Genomic DNA, 21070 nt, shown 5'->3' with positions numbered 1-21070 from the left:
ATAAATGATCACACGGACGACAGAATGGAAGACAGAATTCATTATTTACCCAGTGGTAAGAGGGTGCGTGCATGTGGAGAGGGTATGAGCACGGGAGATCCTCCTTTTGCCTCAAACTCTCAAATATCGGCATCAGCTGGTTCATGAACTCCTCCGCTGTACCATAAACCAAAAGTTTTACAACGCTGTGTCTATTTTGTAGAATATCTCTCTGACGGCATATTGTTAAACGTTGTTTTTTATTTTCCTATCTGATTCTGATCTGATTACAAACTTCCAGAATGCTATTCTTGTTACGGTAAGCTTATCAATTAGATATCGATTATCAATCATTTGGCACTTATTGTCAATAAAATGAATTCGACAGTGAACATTCAAGTGTGAGAAATAATGAAGATTCTGAAGTGTTATATTCATACTTGAATTTGTGTCTTGAGTACAAAGAATTTGAATCATTATAATGCAAGTATAATTAACGGCATTTGGAAGATGGTGTAATGTTAATCAATGTCTGTGAGGATGCTACCATAATATTTGACCTGATCATTCACACAATTAACGAAAGTGCATCTGTGCCGGTTTATCAATATTTGTGAAAAAAAAAAAATGAAACCTATTCAACTTAATCATCACGCTGAAATCACATCTCCTGAGGTTTTAACGCAATCTGTGGTGAGTGTTGTCCTGAAAATGACATACCAACGATATTCTTTCCTTACCAATAGTACCCAAAAACTCTTGAGTTTATCATAAACACGACATACCCAAGTGTGACAAGTCATAACAAAGCAACTACATACAACTACCAATATACGTATACTTATCAACCGTGCTCATGCAAAGTGATCCTGCAAACTTGTAATACATGAATAATGTACTCACCAGAAAATGCTGAAACTTCTTGGGGCCACGTACCTCAGTTAGAGAGAACGAAGAGATTGTGAAAATGCGATGAATATGCGGTGTGATATACGTCAGTTAAATTAGAGAAAAAAAAAAACTCGTTCATGAAAGTGTGATAACATATTGAAACTTGGCAAGAACCTTTTACTCATCTGTAATTTAATTGCAGTATTAGCAGTTCAGTGTAATAATTGTTTTGTTGAAAATAAATCAAGCTTTCATACTTGCCAAGTTTAAAATGAAATTATAGGTCGTAGATATACATGTGAAAAAAATTTATTGCGCACGGAAATAAATTTTTTTCAAATGGTTTCTTCGGTCTTTAACTGTCAATATCGTTGCAATTACAGTAATGTGAATGAGAGGCAATGGATCAGCAGGTTTGATTTCTGATGCTTGACCGTGATGAAAGGATATTCCATGGGTCTGTCATTATTACCTTAGTTATGGGCCCAGCAGAGGATATTGGCGTACGTTGCAGGGTCGAGGTTGGACTCGGTTTGGACCTGAACGCTGTCATAGTCTGGCTGACGCCATCTGCCAGTATGAACTGTTCCCGTAGCTCAATGTTCGTCCTTCCCTTGGCTAGAGTGTGTTGCGTGCACGCAGTTAGTAGGAAGGCGTTACGGGATGCCAAGGATTGTAGGAAGTGCCAAATATTTTTTTTACAAAGAACAGATATAGAGAGGAAATAATTTCAATTATACATAATTAAGGGAAAAATTTTTACAGAATAACGAAAAGTAATGAAAAGAAACAAAGAATATGAAAAAAAAGTTAGTATAGCATAATATAGTAGATATTTTACAATTTTACAATACCGAGGCATGCAAATTGAATAAATTGGTATAAGAATTGAATAGATGAGGAGAGATAAAAGAGTTTAACCGTAGAAGATAGCGTGTAGTGTATGTGTATGTGTAGTGGATTGATAAAAGGAAAAAGAAAACAACAAATTTAGAATAAAATAAAGGAAAAACTTAAGTACAATATAAATAATTAGGGATATTGAAAAATGATATATCAGTTTGTATTACAGTTTCGTTATTTGATTTACGTTTGATTCTATGCTAATTTTACTATATTATATATAGTTTCAATAAATTTGCACATTATATATTCTGTAATACGGACTGGTATTGCTATTGTTACTACATTATACCTATCATCTTGAAACGTGAAGTTCGTTTTACAAACCATCTTGTGGATGAGATTCATGTTACAATATGATAAGAACACTCTATCAAACATAACTGAAATACTCTATTATAAAATCCATGTCCAACTCCAACACCATGCTACATATATTGGTTGGAGAAGATAAATAAATAAATAAACAGATATATTACATAAAATAAAACACAATTCTCAAGTTCGCAAACTGTACCATGTGATGAATTTAAACTAGGGCACTGATATGAAATATAGGTAAAATATTTGATATTGTTGTACTGCTAGAATATACCAAAACTTGTTTCATTATCTCAAATGAAAACTTAAAACTGTTAGAATATGTACGAAGAACATTAAAACGTTTTTGCTCCCAACTACCGTTGTATGGAAATTGATAATGAATTCAAAATGTCCTGTATCCGCAGTCACCACAACACTACACACTGTAATTAAATGTGCTCTACTACTTTTTTCATGGACAAAAGAAGAAGATAATCTGTTTTACAGATTATTAATGGGAAACACATCTTCTAAATCTACAACGAAATGACTCTTTTGACAATGCAATACTCTCAGTCATTAGGAATTGAATATAAACGTATTTGTTGCAACGCGCCTTGAGATATAACTCGACGAACGGTTAAACGTACAATTACCTAAGTTCTGGAAAACACAAACTTCGGACACAAGTAATTACTGAAAAAACGAATAAACTACTAAATGCCAATTAAATTATTGTATGAACATGCAACGTAAATTACTTATGACTTCACAGCTGATATGTCAATTAATGCTAATAACCAAATAGAATTAGAGTTATGAGATCTTTTAGGAGTTTGGTAGGTCCCATTAATCAACAATGCTATAATATCTATTTGCAATTTACTAATTTAAAACCTGAACGATGATAAGATGTAGTTTGCTTATTTACACGGTCGTTTGAGGTAAATCCATGTACATGATATGGTATTAGTTCAATATCGTTGTATCAACTTTGTCAGTTGAAGTTATGATTGATTTGAAAAAAAAAAAATTAATAAATGTGCTGGAGACAATAGCACTGTGCATATTTTTTGCATCAATCAATCATAGATCTTTCGTTTCCAAAATTTAGTGCTCAGCTTAAAGGATAACATTGCTTTTTCGTGCTATAAAGCTTGGCATATCAGTTGTGAATAAAATAATGACATGCACAACACTCTTACCAAGTGGGCACCAGCCCTCGTGCTGTTCAGGTTTGTTAGGATCCGGTATTGGCATTAAAAAAACTAAATGATTTAATGTGATGAAATAGTACGGTGAACGGCATACGGTGAAATTAAAAATAGAAGATCATGCATTGCAGTTGATTTGAGGAATAAAAAGCAACCATAATTATCAGATATTAAATCAATGATTAATATTTAGTAATAATTATGTTTTGGAAGGTGCACGATTGGGTTTAAGGAGGGTGGAGTGAGAGAAAGCAATAAAGTTCATGTTAGTATGGGGTCTATCAACAATATCACAATTAACTACAATTCTTTTTATGCTTTTATTTAGTTTTCTCCCAAAAGAAGATTGCGTTAGAAAGATAATAATTTCTCAATTCTGGATCTCGAACTTCTAATTCCTTTAATGTAACTCAAGTGCATTTTCAGAATTTAAGATTTCAAACCAAAATAAGAGTCTCAAAGCATAAACAAGTTTCAATAACTGGATCAATTTCAAATTGTAGGCAGTGTTACTGATTATTTTTAATCGTTAAAAAAAAATCGAATTAGGCAATATAAATTGAATTATAAATCAGTGAAAATAAACCACACAAATCTTCTTTTGTAATTGATACCATTTTCTATCAACTGTGATTGGCCAAGTTAGATAGGAGAACTAAGAACCAAAATTTCAGCAACAAGCTAAGCAAAAGCAAATATAATAAACACACACTTTCTCCATTTATGTCCCCATATTTATATTCAGCTGGTGATTATTTGTGATTAATAAAAATTACTCTTGTTGTTACCTCAGGAGTTGAGATCATACACACAAACGCACTATCATGTTATATATTATTATTATGAGAGCCCAGGCACAAAAACATTTCAAAATGTTTCAAAAGTATAGTAATTAGATATTATTACGATCTCACATTAAATAGTGAGTATATGTTATTATTAAAATTAAGAGTTAGCAAAATGTTTTTGTTTTTATTCGAGCGGAGCAAATGAATGCTGATGAACCATGAGAAATGTTAAATATAACAGAAAATACGGAATAATTAATTTATTAAAATAAAACACGAGAAATGGTTTTCAAAACTAACAATTAACACGACAGTCTTAAAACCATAACTAAATATTTTAACGTGCCTCTTGATAGGGGAGCGGGAATAGTAAATCACGTTTCTTTTCTTCGTAAATATCATGGTACTGGGTGAAATCGTTATGCATGAATACAAATCTTTTAATCTAATTTTAGACGCATATAAGATGGTAAATATAATGTCAGATTCTTGTTACATAGCAATTCAAAAATAAACAAGAAGTTGTACGATATTGCTGTACCAAGCTAAATCAGTCTGAACTTGTACAAATTGAGTTAATTTTTTGGCCGTTGAAATATTAAAAGCAGGTCATATGTTTTGCAAGACAATTTTAGCTTCAATTTAGCAGGCATTTTATTTTCCAAACAATATTTATCGAATTAATATGACTTTACAATAGAAAAAAAACTCAACGTTATATTGCTATCAAAGAAGCTGATCAATAATTTTCCATAATATTGCTTAATGAAACGGAAAATATGATGACTAACCAGCATAGATTCAGTTTCAAATAAAATGGTCGATAAAATATTGTAAAAATTAAATTGATCAGAAATATATGACAAAAACTCACCGCGACAAGGGTCATTTTTTACAAGGAATTCGTCCAACGCTACCCAACCACCTCCGACTCGTACCATAACAGTAGAACGAAGAATCCGGACAAGGCGTAATTTTTGGCTGTCTCCAAACTGTAAAAATTCATTATATAAAATACTAATTAATTTTCTTCACTAACGGGAATTTCAATGAATACTTAAGTTTTCTGTGATTTGTAATAGATGTGCTCGAAACTGTTAGTTTGAAAAATTGTTAAATATCAACGAATAAAGAATGTACAAAGAAGTTCATACCCTATATTTTCCTTCACCAACTTGGAACACTCTGAACTTTTGTCTACAGGTGCAAAGCATGACGAGCCGTTTGACTTCGTCATGAATTTTATCGGTATCATTTGGAGGTCTTCGTTCCTCCCAGTCTGGCCTCAACGCAGCAATAAACTCCTTCCAATCGATCAGACCTTTGCCGAAACGATCAAAAAGATCTGCTACAGCTCCCATCTCCAACCGCGAGGTTTCGAATTCTAGAAAAATAATACATACATATTAAAATAAAATAAATCTCAACGATGTATTTCATATCTGACTGGTCAATGTTGTTATTGTATGCCATATTTAGTTTGATACTACACAATCACATCACTTACTAGTATTCATAATCCCTTGGATGAAGTCTTCACGAGGAATTTGTCCATCATTATTTTTGTCCATTTTTCTGAACAGATCTGTGAGGCGTGATTTTTTGTGGTTCATGAATTTCAAGAACTGTGAAAGTAAAATGATTCAAAATGATTAGAGCTCTTTCTGCATTAATCAATTCAACACAAACTTTGAGAGTATTGATAATTGGGATGGCAACTTACCCTCTTGCGCCAATCATCCCAGCTAAAGTTGGTGACACGATCGAGTTCCTGAATATAATTATATTTGTCTTGCAGTCTGCGTTGTCTCTCCCATGCCAACATCCATACATGCCGCCATCTGTCCCAGAGAAGCTTAACTCTTGGACTTCGGAACTCTGGTTCAGCTGCCTTGCTACTTATTTAGGACAAAATGCAGGAAAGTTTTAGTAAGGAAGAGGTGACTCAAAATCTGCCTATGCTTACTACATTTTGTAAAGTATTCAGATTTGATTAAACATAAATGTTACAAATGATTTGATGAGAACGAGTACAACATATTGGATGTATAGTTCACACATTGATGTGTTCCAAACTTATCACTCGATTTCAATCACATTTTGTAGAGTAACATTAATTACAAGTTTAAAAATTTCCTTTCGCTAATTTGCAAGTTACTTGTAAATACAAACTTTGTACAAACTATTATGATTGGGCAATAAGTTTTGCACTTCCGAATTTCACTAGAACAAAGTTTATTACTATAATCAATCTTAAGCATTTCTTGGTGGAAAAATTTTTGTTCAAACAAAGTAGTTATAAACCCAAACCGAAGAAGGCCCGTAAACTCAACAAGACACACACACGTTCCTCAACCATAACTCCAAATAAATATTACGCTACTACATAATAATCGCTATTATATGGACATAATAATACGAAAGTACAATAGTTTCTAAAAGTAAGAAACGATGACATACCTTCCTTTTGGTGGGAAGCGTGGACCAATGTGTGGTAATGAAGGATCCGGGGTTCTCTCGCGACCTGGACTGGCTCGGCTAAACAAGAACATGCGTCACATCACTCAAAACACACTACTAAAAACTGTTTGGATAAACGAGTAGTTTCTCGATGCACTGAGTCAGGCAGTGTTCAAATTGTGTATGTGTTCAGCGAAGGTATCATATCAAAATGATACTGAACGTAATGAAATATTGTAGATATAACCACAAGGCAAATATAACTTGAATAAAATCTTAAGTAAAATACCGTCAGTTACGCAAGAAAAACAAAAAGAGCAGAAAAAACCAAATGACATGTTTGTACATTTGCTAATCCTCTTCCTGATATCCTTGCGGTGCATGAATAATGGTTAAATAAATTATAAAACTAATTAAAATGTATTAAAATATATGAACTAACAAGACGTTAGTACGTTCGTGCAACATCTAAGATTTGATATCGAGTTAAGACTTCTGCATAAGCGGTGGAAATAAATAAAATTTTTTAAAGCTTCGTTCGCTAAGACATTGTAGGTAGTGTTGGTGTATATTGTTTAAAAGAGTAATAGTTAACACATGAGGTAATACCTTCCATGCCGTGGGCCCTGAGCGAGGTCTCGGCTTCCTTTGAAACTAAAAGGTAGCAAAACGACATGAAATTAACGAAATGATATCTTCAAACCTGATTCAAGCATGAAGAAAAATTGTCTTCATTCAATCAATAACTTGAATCCTAAACATGTCTAGAATAATCTTTTATTTCAGATTTTATTAAATGAAACATATTATACTAATAATTGATGCGCACAAAGATGCATGACTCTGAAATTATGAATGTCGTTTTATAAATCAAAAAAATTTTGATGAACTCATCAAAAAATTATTTCTGACGACAAACCTTTGCTTCCGTAGTGGTGGTTGCTCATACTCGTAGTCATAGTAGTGGTCCTTACTGATGTTGGTGAAGTAAGCCAGTGCCAAAACAAAGACAAAAGAAAAACACGTGCAGTATGCACACAAAACGCAAGCAAAAAGCAATTTCAATATAGTAGTTTAATTATGTAGAGTAAACTAACATTCTGTTGACAAAACAGATTTTCAAAACAACAGCATTTCATTGCTCTTATTCACCATCATAAAAAAAAAAAAAAACCATTGAAACTGTTCTGAATGCACGTTGAATCCAGTATGGTCATTATTATTCTAATTTATCAAATTATTGTAATCATGACATCAGATTTAATTATAATTAATACACAAGTACAAGACATGACTATTTCTAAATAGAAAGTATAACGTGCGATGAAAATTTGGGAATGATGCAGAAAAAATTGTACCTTGGTGTTGTTGATTTGGGTCTTGAGAATTTGCGACCATCTTTAACAGCTTTGACCTGACGAGCTTTGCATACACGATCGACTTCGTTTTGCCTTCGACTCGTGTTCTCCATGAACTCACGATGATCAGTGATCAACTCTTCTAGAGTTGCACGGTCATCAGGAAGTGGTTCAGCTTCCAAGATATTCAATGTATTTTCTAATCCGCCGAGCCACTCAAGCAACTCCTCCAAAAGGTTGTCAAGATCCTATAAACATTAAGATGATAATGTAATTTCACTGACTATATTGTTACCGTTGGCAGATGCAATCAATATGTTGTAAGTTTATTGTAATTGCAATATGTACCTGTAGGCCTTGCATGTGAGTCTCGAGCCTCTGGTTTCTCTGGTGAGCCCATGTGGAAACTTCTTCCCACCTGGATTGAATGATTGTGATCCAGTGTTTGATTACTGCTGCACCATCAGGGTGAGCCTTGGCAAGAATAACATGAGCCAATTCTAGAGTGGCATCTTTCTCAACTTCCTTAAACTGAAGTTCACGAAGGAATTTCTCATGTTCCATTAGTTGATTCCTACTTTCCTGTTCATCCTCAGGTAATTGTCCAGCAAATCGAAGTTTCATTTCAGCATCACTCAGCCATTCAAGAAGAACGTGAACAGCCTTGTGAAGACGTTCAGCTTCCCTAAGAGCTTCCTCTAAACGAGAAGTCTTGTTTGAAGATAAGCGAGTGACAGTATCCCAAAGAGAATTAACTTCAGTAAGCTGGGACCTGATTGTTGACGCATCTTCCGGAGTCGCCTTAGATTCAAGATCGTGACCAGTTCTTATTACAGATTCCATTTGAGAGGCACGTGAAGCCAAGTCTTTTTCAAATGATTTATGTTGTTCAAAGAGATTTGTCACCGTGTCAAGGTCTCCATGTAACGGACCTGTTTCTGATAGTTGCTTTTCAACCTTTCTAAGCCATTCAAGCAATGCCTGAATTGCATCTTTAAATTGTCCTGAGAACAACAATGCTTCTTCAAGTTTTCTTTGCCTGTCGACGCTCTTTCCACAAACTGTTGTCCATTTGTTTTTCAACTCATTTAGAAGTTCCTTCAAAGCTGCTTCATCGGACTTGGGTGCTTTATCCTTAAGGGTTTTACCATTTTTCATGGTAGAATCATAGACTCCCTGTTTACCGCTGAGAGCACGTTGCACTTCACGATGTTTATTCAGTCGAGATTTGATCTTCTCTGGGTCGTTTCCACCCACACCATCAGCAGCTACTTCATCCAAGGTCTTTTCAGTCTCATCTAACCAATTCATTAGGTTAGACCATGCATCATGGAACTCTCTAGCTTCTTTGTAACCATGATCCAAGGCTCTGGTACGTTCAGCAGATTTTGAAACAACTCTTTCCCACCTATGCTGCACACTGATCAACAGATTCTTTATCAAGATAACATCTTGTTTTTGGGAGAAATACTTCAGATGAGTTCCTTTTTTGTCAAGGTTTAACATGGTCTCACGATGAACACCAACGTCCTTTTGGAACGCTTTGTGTTCTTCAATCTGGCCAAGAATGGTCTCCATAACTCTGGATACAGGTTTCAAGTTGGTTAGGGTTTTTTCAGCATTTGTTAACCAATCAACAAACGCCTGCAAAGCATCATGGAACTCTGTTGCTTCTTTGAGAGCAATTTCCAATTTGATCTTTTTATCGCTCGCACGTGCCGTAACATTGTCCCATCTTTGTTTCAAGGTTTTAAGATTGTGATTCAAGCTACCTGCACTTGTTGCTCCAGCACGTTTCAAATATTCCTGTCCTTGTTGAAGAACTGTCTCTACCTTTGGTCGATTTTGTTCCAGTTCGTTATAGACTTCCATGAACCGCTCAAGCTGCTCTGACGCGGTTTCTGGTAAACCACCAACAGGTTTAGATGCTACGATCATATTATCTACGTCACCTAACCATGACAACAAGTCCTGAATTTCAGCTGTGAAGGACTGAGCCTCTCGAAGAGCATCCTCCAGCTCTCTTTGTCGATCCGCCGCTCGTTGTAGCAGGTCACGCCAACGCCTATTGAGGGTTCCAAGTTTTTCGGCTGTAGTGGATGCCTCAGCAGTGCCCTTACCATCTTCGATAAGTTGTCTTCCTGCATCATTCAGAGTGTCTACGCTCGTTTGATGTGCTTGAATATCATTTACCAGAACTTTGAGTTTAGCCAGCTCAACTTCAATCACTTGAGGGTCCCCAGCTACTGGTTTTAAATCTTCCAGTGTTCTATCAGTTTTGTCAATCCATACTAGAAGCTCATCAAGGGCATGCTGGAATTGTCCAAGTCGCAGCAATGCATTTTCTAACAGCCTTTGCCTTTCAACAACTCCACGAAGTAATCCGTCCCATCGACGATTAACTGCACCCAACGGTTCCTTGATAGCAGCTGCTTGTTCCGAAGATGTTCTTTCAGTGAGTTCTGCAGCTTGCCTAATGCAAAGAAAAATTCGGTTTAAAAATTATTCTATTCCTGGAAAATTCTAATACCATTATAACACCAAGCTAAATAAAAAAAAATTGAAATAATGTTGACATCAAATAGCAAAGAAAATAATCAAGTGGTTCTTATTTAGTTGATAGAGTTTCTGCAGCGCAGTTGGGATTCTCTATTTGTTACAATACATTTATTTGTCTCACACACAGTGGTCCTGAAATTTTTTTGTTTTCTATGCGGCGGAATAATTCCATCGAAGATGTGATGGATTGATATATAGCAAGGAAAGTTTAATAATGTACCGTGCAATGAAAATGTAGTAAGCTAGAAGAAAAATTTATTAAATATAAAACTAAGCCATGCTCTAACTACAGCAACGATATACGTAACACAAAGACATTGACTTGCCTTGTGAGACTTCTGTTTTCAGGAACGCCAAAAACAAATATTTACATTAGATAAATTAGATCAATCACATTAGATTACCTAACCTGATATTCACAGGAATAATTCAGTGATCCTGTCTATGATCTCAGGGGAAACCCACACTATTGGTAACAATAGGTTTTGTTGTTTGGACCATAATTAAAAACAAACTAATTCTTACCTATTCAGAGCTTCAACTTTCACCATATGCGGGTCGACATCTGCTTTGAAAGCAGCGAGCTGCTTGATCTGTTTCTTAACTTCATCAATGTCACTACCCAGGGTGCCCATAGCAGCGAATTTGTCCTCAGCTTCTTCCAAGAATTCTAGAAGATTGTGGAGTGTTTCATGGAATTCCATCGCCTTCTCCATAGCATCAATGAGATTTTCTTCGCGGCGTGCATAAAGCGCAGTTACATTGTCCCATGCTTGATCCAGATCTTCCATATGTTTACGCACTTCAGGTTTATCAGGCTCTCCACAAAGACCCATCAGCTCTTGTCCAGAAGCCCTGACTTGTTCGACGTCAGGTTTTGTCTGATCAATTTCTTGCCGAATTTCTTGAAGGGCCACTTGTTGCTGTTGAATTGCTGCAGGTTGAACAGCGGCTGGTGCTTGTCCAGCAAGAGCATCTTGTAGTTCGCGCAATGTAGCCATTACTCCATTTAACTCGGACCAGAACTTCTCGGCAATAGCCAATGTTTCATCCAAATTTCGACCACGATCTTCAGTGGCTTTCTGAACTTCAGACCAAAGCCGATTGAGTTTTTCCAATTTGCGTTTGATATCTTTGACTGCTGGATCAGCTCTGTTGCCGGCTTTGTTGATGACATCGTTGGCAGCCTTCTTGACTGCTGCATAGGCTTCAGACCTTTGAGCAATGTCATCTGCCACGGCGTTATTTTCATCCATCTGATCGCGTAGTCTAGGAGGATGAGCACTCACAGGTTCAGCGCCGTGTACTTGATCAGCAGTTGACGAAAGAGCACGAAGCATACCCTCCAGTTTGTCAGAGAATTGAGAAGACTCTTGCAATGCTTGTTCGAGTGTCTGTTGGCGACCACGAAGCTCTGCACGCAGGGCCGAATAACGAGCATTATCATTATCCAAAATTTCTTGTACTTTGGCCCCTTCTTCTTCATTGCATAATTTGATAAGAGCTTCACCAGTCTTATTCAATTTCTCTACAAGAGGTTTGTGCTCATTGATACTTTGAATGAGAAGTTCATTTTTGTCTTGCTGTACGGCAATTAGATCAGGACGTAACGCTGGCATGGGTAACATTGCTACTTGTTGCTCGGCTTCTTCCAACCAACTCACTAAACCGGCATGAGCATCTCGAAGATGCTCGGCCAACGGTAAAGCTTGTTCCAGGGCACCCAGCCTATCAGCTGAAAGACCGGAAACGATTTCCATAGTCTCACGCAGATCTTCCATTTTATCTCTGATTGTCGAAGTGTCTTCATGCTGGGCATTCTCTCGTATAACTTTCTTAGCTGTTGAAATAACATCTCTGACTCGACCTTTTTGGCTGGAAATATCGTCGTTGAGAGCTTTATGTTCTTTGAGTTGTACTCTGATGACTTCAGGCTCACTACTTGGTGGTTCTGCTTCTCGTAGTTGTCCATCAACTTCTCTAAACCAGTCTAAAAGGTCATCGATATCACCAATCACTTCAAGGGATCTCTGCTTGCTCAGTTGAATCCTTTCAGCCTTCCTCTGAATTTGTTCAGCTATAGCATCGAACCTCCGGTTGTCTCTAGTCACGAGACCTTCTATTGTTGCTGCACCTTCTCCAGGGGAAATCTGGCACAACTGTGGTCCAACTGTATTTATCTTATCCAAAACTAACCTATACTCAGATATTTCCATTTCTAAACGAATAATTTCTTCCTCGTGAGGCTCGGCAGATTGTAGAGCTGATTCAGCTCCTTGCATCCAATCCATTAGACGGTTATGATTATCATGGAATTGCTGCACTAGAGGCAAGGCTTCTTGAGCATGTTTTAGAAGATCAGAGCCTCGGGTCACCAGATCATTGAATCGTCGTTGTAAAGAATCAAGCTTGTCTTTTAACTGGAGAGCTTCATCACTAGAGATGTGTTTCATAAGCTCAAGTCCAGAATCCACTGTGCTATCAACTTCTGTCTGTCTTGTGGAAACTTCTTCAGTGAGATCAGCAAGATCTTCCATTTGTTGTAGAAGTCGCTCTGTGTGGACAGCTAATATACGATACTTTGAAAGTCGAACCTCCATGCTTTCCATCCAAGCTTGCAGATCCTGATAGGTGAGAACTAGATGTCTCAATCCTTGTCTAGAGCGTTGCAATAGATTGCCTAGTGCTTCAGAGCGTTCAACCAAAGCAGCGTATCTATTCGCAGCATCCTGGAGTTTATCTGCTAATGTAGCGGCCTCATCCTCACCGACAAGTCCCATGAGATTACTTGCAATATCTGTCAGTTCACTGAAATCTGGTTTCTTTGATAAAATATCATCGTGTAGCGTATCATGTTCTTTCACACGCTGTTGGATCTTTTCTTCATCTGTTGGTACTAGTTCCATGTCCTTTACCTTCTTCTCGGTCTTGTCTAGCCAAATAGCTAAGGGTATTAACTTGTCTTGGAATTCCTTGGCCACTGCCATCGCTTGTTCCAGGGCATCCATTCTTTCTGCAGCACCATCAGTCAAATTATCGAATCTACCCATGAGATCTTTTAGTTGTTTTTCTATAACTTTGCGCTCTTTAGAATCTGCTCCTCCCGCAACTTCTTGTCCCATCGTAAATAGTGATGACATCGAATTCTGTCGATCCATCAACATCTTCTTCAGGAACTTCTGTTCCTGGAGTTGTGCTTTAACAACCTTGTAATCGGACGAAGGCGGTTTCTGATTAGCAACCATTTCTTCAGTATCAGCAAGCCACTTTTCTAGTCCATCCAGTGCTTCTTGGAATTTTCCAGATTGCAGAAGACCCACGTCCAGCTTGCGATCTCTTTCATTAAGCTATAAAAACGAGGAAAAAATTATCATTAGATATTTGATATGATAGTAAAACATTTCACAGATTGTTCTAATTGTAAAGATTTCCAGTAGTGTAAAACAAGTGATATGGGGATTTAAATCGGCGGAAGCGTTATTCCATTTTACTTGATGCCACTGACGGATGTTAAAATAAAAATTGTCCATGGCAAAAGTTATTCGTACTAGACAACGATCAGACAGAAATTAGGCCAGTGTTACTAAGAAGATTGGCTTCAAGTATACAATAATTAGATCACTCCTTCTACTCACCTTGCCTTTTAGATCGTTCCACTTATCATTCATTTTATCCAGATCCTTTTCAATACTGCCAGTGTTAACATCACGACCTGCGCTTTGGATAAGTGACTGTCCGAGTCGATTGCAATTATCAACCGAATGACCGATTGGTTCAATTTTATTTGCCTTTAGATTCCTGAAATCTTCTTGTTGGGCTCGTATAGTCTCAACTTCTGATCCTACAGGCTTAAGCTTGCGTACTTGTTCGTTGGCATCATTGATGTCATCCATGACATCAGCATGTGCATGATAGAATTCTTGGAGTTTACTTAGAGCAGCATTTAAGTCCTCTTCCCTGTTTCGTGCGCGCTCGTCAAGCTTGCCAAGTTGACGTTTCAAGGTTTCAACTTGATCTCTAGTAGCAACTGTATCAGGAGCGAAACCAGAGTCAACTAATCTTTCCCCAGAGCTTACAGCATCAGCGACATCGTCAGTAGCTTTATTGATCTTATTGATTAGCTTGCCAACGTCCTCTATTTGCCCACGGACAACTTTGATGTCTCGTCCAGGTGCTTTCATAGATTCCAACTCCTTCTCAAGGTCCGATAGATCTTGAACAACACCCTTAACTTGGTCATTAAATTGTGCAACTGCTGTAGCTGCACTCTGGAGTTCGCTACATCTGTCGTCTAATTTAGCTTGCAAATCGTCGATACGGTCCGTGACATTGTCAACTTCGTCTTGTAAGTGCGTCGCATCAACTCCCTGATCACCGGCGGCATTCACTAAATCATTGGCTTGCTGTCTTACTGATTGCAACGGTTTTTTCAAGCTTGCTGTTTCTTCTCGTAAATTCTGGAAAAATTGAGGAAATGTGATTTTGTTAAAGTAAACCAGACCAGAATAAATAATTCCATTTGAATAGTTTAGAGATGATTGTTTGATAAACAATGTGACTGTTCGAGCTAACGTAATTTTCTATTATCATGGTGCTAAGAAACCGTTACCTTAATCCTATCGAGAAGTTTGGGATCTTTAGATGCTCCGCCAAGAGCATCGTGGGATGCAAGTTTATCTTCGCAACGTTGCAGTCCATGTTGAAGATCGCGTAAATTTTCGCTAAAATCGGTAAGATGGCGAGCAGTGTCTTCCAGGGATTGAGTTCTTTCAAGCAAATCTGAAAGACAAAATATGATTAAATTAATTGAAGTAGTTATTGATCATGAGAAATCAATAGTGATAAAATCATCGACAGTATTATAATTTATCCAGAAACTACTTACCATTGTTCAATTTGTCCCACCTAGTTTTCATCGCACTCAATTCGTTCTTTACAACGTCTTTGTCAATGTCACAGGCACTAACAAACGTTTCTCCCAGGGTCTTGTTATTCTCAAATTCACCTGAACGTTTCCACACCTCGTTTCTGAAAGAGGACAGCTCCTTCAGCTGCTTTTCTATATCCTTACGCTTGAAGGATGCTGGCTTGAGACTATCAAGTTTATCTTCAGCTTGTCTTAGCCATGGCAAGAACGTATCCTGAGCTCGGTAATACTTCTTGCAATGCTCAGCACATGTTTGCAATCTAGTTTGTCTATCGACGGTGTCTTTCTTCAACCTGTCCCATTGCGAGTGCATCTTCTCCAGATCTCTTTGGAGGGAGCGGTTTTCGCTTTTTTGGGATCGCGATAGCATGTCACGACCTTTGTTCAGTAGCATTATTACCTCGTGTTCTTTACTCATTACATTACGATAAACAGGCTGCAAAAAAATTGAATGAACCATTATAGATTATATCGAATGTAACTTCGATGTCAATCAAATGAAAACTCGTGTTTGTGATATAATTATCTAAATGCAAGTTGTTGATTTAGTTTTCTAATTATGTTTTAAAAATAGAGATACTAACCTCGTGATGATCAAGCTGTTGCTGCAGAATCTCTCGATCGGCAGATACCAACAGTTTCTCCGACATATTGCCAAGTTCGTCAGCCAGCCATCCAAGAGTTTTGCTGCAAGATGCCTCAAACTGTCTACCTCCGCGTAGGTTTCCTTCAACCTCCGCTTTTCTGTGATCTAGTTTCTTTTGTAGGTTGTTATACAATTTTCCAACAGCTGCCAGTTTACCTTGGATTTCGGATTTCGAAGCAGGATCACTCAGCACTTCACATAATTGAGCGCCTGATGCTTCTACATCTGCCAAGAGTGGCCTTTGACCTTCTAGTTGACGTTCGAGATTTTCAATCTTTCGCAGTTGTTCTTCAGGATCTTTATCAAGCGGAAGATCGTCAAGATTGTCAGAAATTCCTTGCAGAGCATCACGAAGTCGATTAAGACTGGCGTCAAATTCGCGGCTTGTATCAACAGCATCACCCAAGCTCTGGGCACGTTCATCCAGTCGCCCAAGCTGATCTGCCCATCGCTGCAAGACACTGTTCAGCTTTGTGTTGATCTTCTGACCATCAGGGGAATCAGGGTTTACTCTAGCCAATACATTGTCTCCTACTTGAGCCAAGTGATCAAGTTGAGGTTGTTGTGTTCTGAATTCTTCGCGAAGAACTTGAACTTGCTGTACTTGACTTGCAACCATTCTGGGATCAGATGAAATTGGGCCCAAGGCACCCAACATTCTTTCTTTGGTGCCCAGCCAGGAATTGAGACCTTCGTAGGTGTCATGGAATTCTTTGATATCTTCCAAAAATTTGATCCTATCTTTGCATCTGTCTGATATAGATTTCCAACGGCCGGCAACATCTTCTAGTTCATCATTAAGCTTATCTGTGCCCTCACTGTTGTGTTTACGTCTTACAAGATCACGTACTTGAGTCCTTGTACTGTCTAACAGAGACTGTTTCTCATACATTTCTTCAATTACTAATTTGATCTGTTTAGCTGTCTTATCTGCTTCTTCTTTTGTTGCTGGGATGATTTCCTTGGGCAGCTGGCGTTGTATCTAAAATACAAAAGAGTAATAAAATCTTCAATAGATGAGAACATAGACGATAGCGTTTAAGAAACAAGATCAATTCTACTAACCTTGTCCAAAAATTGGGATAACGTTTTCAGGTTATCAAGATGTTTCCTGAGCTCTTCCTTAAGATTATCCAGCTCAGTCTGTCTGTCTGTCAATCTGACGCCAAGTAGGCTATAACGGTTGTTAATTTCAGAAAGCTGTTGCTGAACTGGTGAAAGTTCCTCCAAGTGGAAACCATCTTGACTAGATCGACGGCTGCTGAAGCCACTGCTACCACCTGGAGATACCGGACTTTGAACCGCATAGGACTTAGTAGGGGATGGTGAGCGACGGTCTTGTGATGTACGACGTACTACAAAAAAAATATTAAACAAAATCAAATACGATGTGCGATGACATGAATGCAGTGCAGCAATAATATGCAGATGGTGTGAGTTGATGGTTACGAAATTAGCATAAGTCTGTAAATCTGATAATACATTGGTATCAAGCTGTAATTTAAAACGGAGCTACACAATTTTAAAACCAGAAGATAGTGCGTGAATAGCGAATTTTAGAAAGAGATTCGTGGATAATGGTAACAAATATATTTAAAACATAATCTGAAATGTGTATCTGAATTTCACTTGGTAAAACACTTACGTGGGCTAGTAATGCTAGGTCTTTTTGTCGGACTGGTGCTTCCACGTCTTCTTGTTGGACTCTCGCCTCGTTCTTTCAACAGGCTATCATACGATATTCCTAGGTCATTAACTTTGTCAATAGTAATGCCATAATCCCTGTATTCTTTTTGAATAGGCTTCAACTCCTCAGCTTGTTTTTTCAGCTTATCAACATCAACTGCAACTGGTTGTAATCTCTGCACTTTATTTTCCGTATTAGTTAACCAGTCAATAACTTGATCTCGTAATTTTTCATAAGCATTAAGTTGCTCGGCGCGAGATTTGCTCAGGCGCTGCTTCTCGTCAAGGAGACTGTTCAGCTCCTTCCATTGCGACTCTAGAGCTTTGATCTTATCCCTGATTGGAGCTGCATCAGTAACATCCTTCTTGCTGACCAAATTCTTTCCATTTTTAATAAGATCTTCGAAGTTACCACGTTGATCTTCACGTTTATCAATTATCTGAGCCATTCTACTTTCGTGTTCTGACACACCTAATTTGCTTAATTCTCTTGACTCCAGCATCTCGATAATATGAGCGTACCATGCATCAAACTTGGATGTCTGTGCGTTGAATTCACCCAGACCCTGAGCAACCTCATCAAGGAATTCACCACGGCGGATAGATTTATCCATGAGTTTTTCAAATCTATTTTGGACATCCTTTAGTTTACTTTCAATACGTTTAGCAACACGTGCGTTACTTGAGTTGATCAGTAGCTCATGAGCACTTGCAGTTATAGCGTCAACACTGGGACGGTGACTATCTAAATCAGATTGGAGTACACGTTGATCTTTTTGTTGTTCTTCAAGGCGTTCTTTCTGAAGGCTAGCTGGCCTCTGTAAGTTTCTGCAAAATTAAAGTATCACAAATATATTTTACAATAGATAGACTTTCTTCAATTGTTGTGAATTGCAACTCCAAAATATGCAAGCAATTTTACAGAGTTCAGTTACATGAACCTAAAATGTAGTCAAAACAAAACAGTGAACATTACTTACTTGAATTGACTCTCAGCATTATTGAGCCAAATAACTAAACCATCCAGCGCATCTTGTACTCCTTGGCTTTGCACCAAAGCGGTATCCAATTGCTGACATTTATCAGCCAGAGCATTGCCGAGTTGTTTATACTTGTCTTCCAGCTCACGAACAGGTTCTTCAAGTTGGTTAGCTTCACTAGGTGTGAGCTGACCATCGAGGGATCTCAACAGTGCGTTCAAATTGCTCTCCGCACTGTCTACCAAGCGTTCGTTGGCCAGGAATTCGTTGTTTAATGACTTTGCTTTACTCAGTTGGTCTTCCACTAGTTTAGGTTCAGCAGCCACTTGTTCTGAAAGTACCTGATGTATTCTAGGCTCAACTTCTTTCAGCCATTGCCTGGCTTTGTCAAGCGCATCTCTATAATCACGTTGACGGCCTCCGACTCCCGAAAGCCTGTCAGAAAGAGCGTTAGCTCGTGAAAGCAAGTCCTTGTACTGTGCTGTAACAATTGAGACTTCACTTCGCACAGGTGAACTCTGGCTGCTGACTGGTTCTTTGTGTGGCAATCGCTGGGGTAGACTGGTTCTGAAGTCATTTAATACTTGCAGATATTCTTTACTTTCATCAACGAATTTCTGAGCGGCCATTGTGATGAATCTTAGATCAGCTTGGTGAGCGATAACATCGCTAACAAATTCTCGGGTCTGATCAGCACTACTGCTTAATTTGTTCAAGTTCGAAAGTGATCGTTCTTTATCCTCAAGTGTTCGGCGTGCCTTGTCCAACCATGTGGAAAAGATTGATATCTCGTTCCTACAAAAAAGGATCAATGTTAATAATAAGCAAGTATCTAAATGGTTGCATATACATTATATGTAGTTGGAATAATAACGTACTTAAATTTGCTAAGTTCATCGCTGGCTCCCATGAGACGGCGTAACAGTCTGTCAGTTCTGTCTACTGCTCTATCGAACCTAGTCTTCAAAGCACGACCGCTCTTTTCTAGTGTGGTGACTTCATCACTAGATAGTACATCGCTACCAGTGAGAACAACTTGTCTTACTTGATCCACGCATGATGACACTGGACGGACATGAGACTCCAAATCTTCTTTTACTTGCTGCAAAATAAATTCACACATGTATCCAAAAGTAAAGGTTACAAAATTTCACTTCTGTCAATTCAAAATAAAAATTCTATGTTACGTGCAAGTTTGTTTGTACTGAAAACTGACCTTCATAACATTTATTTGATTCCTCAAGTCCTCTATATCTTCCTTAACAACATCTTGATTGGCTAATTTATCCTCAACTTCGGATATCCATTGAAGAAGTTTCGTTAATGTCTCATCGCAGAGTTTGTACTTTTCTTCAACCGCTTGCTACAATAATGTTAAAATTGATATTCAAAAAACTGTACTAAGTTTTTAAAACAAAATCAGAGTGCTAAAGTCTTATATAAATAGATCACAGCGAGAATAAAAAATAAAATTATCGGCATCTTACCAGTGACGATATTACGCTCTTATAAATAATAGCTTATAGATTTAAGAAAATAAATAACTATTGTATTTATGAATAAAATATAAGCTTAGGGCAAACTCACACATGCAAGCACGAACACGCAAAAACAACACATACAGTAGACAATTGTGACATAAAAATAGATACAATAGTGAAAAGTAGCTTTAATTTATCTGCGAGAACTGCATGTCTGTACGTACTGTTTCTCATATGCAATAATAAGCAAAATAAATAGCAAAGGCTTACGTACTATTGGCAAAGTTTTCATCAAGCAAATAAATTAAAACGCACAGTAATGAATGTGTGACAATGAAAGAATTGTACGTAATGTGTGTTCTTTCCGTAAAGAAAAAAATCGTAAAGTGATATTAAAGTAGGAATCAAAAATATGGCCTGAAAAAAGTAAAAAATGGTGTAGAATTTTCAAGTAAAAAATAATCATTCACGAAGTTTCAAAATTATATTAAAGCACAATAGGACGGATTAGGCTAAGATTTGGTAAACAATGTTGAGGATTTTGATTGACAAAGACAATTACGTGGATTCAGACAAATTAAACATTGAACATGAATGTTCATCAGTGTTTGATTAACATGCACTAGTAACACATAAATGTGGATTACCAGGATGTACAATAACATATGCCCGTATAATAAAATTTGGTCAATTTTTCAAATTTGAATTAGTGGTTACTTTAATCCAGAACATTGTTGATCAAATATTCTACATAAAACTTATGGTAACATCATCTTATTGACCAGTAACTGTGTTCCAAAAAGTCAGAATCGTTTGGATTAATACTGACTCTTACACTTGTTACAAAACAGCAAGATGACTAAAATAATGTAATTATAAAAACTAAACAAAGATC

At 37.4% G+C, this 21070-nt stretch overlaps 1 protein-coding gene across 18 annotated transcripts in view; it reads right to left on the bottom strand.

Moving 5' to 3' along the window:
• The window catches only part of LOC124300175 (microtubule-actin cross-linking factor 1), a 173204-nt gene that overhangs the window by 7334 nt on the left and 144800 nt on the right, over positions 1-21070 (bottom strand). For 12 of the 18 annotated variants that reach the window (XM_046753905.1, XM_046753906.1, XM_046753907.1 and 9 more), the window contains 21 exons: positions 19911-20057; positions 19573-19796; positions 18695-19489; positions 17674-18542; positions 17094-17383; positions 15967-17010; positions 15341-15818; positions 15065-15234; positions 14091-14912; positions 10981-13802; positions 10782-10793; positions 8245-10369; positions 7897-8144; positions 7458-7511; positions 7148-7192; positions 6539-6616; positions 5802-5976; positions 5586-5703; positions 5233-5462; positions 4953-5070; positions 1343-1488 (listed from right to left, as the gene is read on the bottom strand). In XM_046753905.1, the coding sequence (XP_046609861.1) occupies positions 1343-1488; positions 4953-5070; positions 5233-5462; positions 5586-5703; positions 5802-5976; positions 6539-6616; positions 7148-7192; positions 7458-7511; positions 7897-8144; positions 8245-10369; positions 10782-10793; positions 10981-13802; positions 14091-14912; positions 15065-15234; positions 15341-15818; positions 15967-17010; positions 17094-17383; positions 17674-18542; positions 18695-19489; positions 19573-19796; positions 19911-20057 (11010 nt within the window). Of the gene's footprint in view, positions 1-49; positions 157-1342; positions 1489-4952; positions 5071-5232; positions 5463-5585; positions 5704-5801; positions 5977-6538; positions 6617-7147; positions 7193-7457; positions 7512-7896; positions 8145-8244; positions 10370-10781; positions 10794-10980; positions 13803-14090; positions 14913-15064; positions 15235-15340; positions 15819-15966; positions 17011-17093; positions 17384-17673; positions 18543-18694; positions 19490-19572; positions 19797-19910; positions 20058-21070 lie in introns of all 18 variants that reach the window. The other 6 variants (XM_046753922.1, XM_046753923.1, XM_046753920.1 and 3 more) reach the window with 4 other exon arrangements.

The sequence above is a fragment of the Neodiprion virginianus genome, chromosome 3 (genome assembly GCF_021901495.1).
Source record: "Neodiprion virginianus isolate iyNeoVirg1 chromosome 3, iyNeoVirg1.1, whole genome shotgun sequence".
Lineage (NCBI taxonomy): Eukaryota > Metazoa > Arthropoda > Insecta > Hymenoptera > Diprionidae > Neodiprion > Neodiprion virginianus.
Note: the sequence above shows the minus strand (reverse complement) of the source record. Positions and strands in the feature narration are given on the sequence as shown.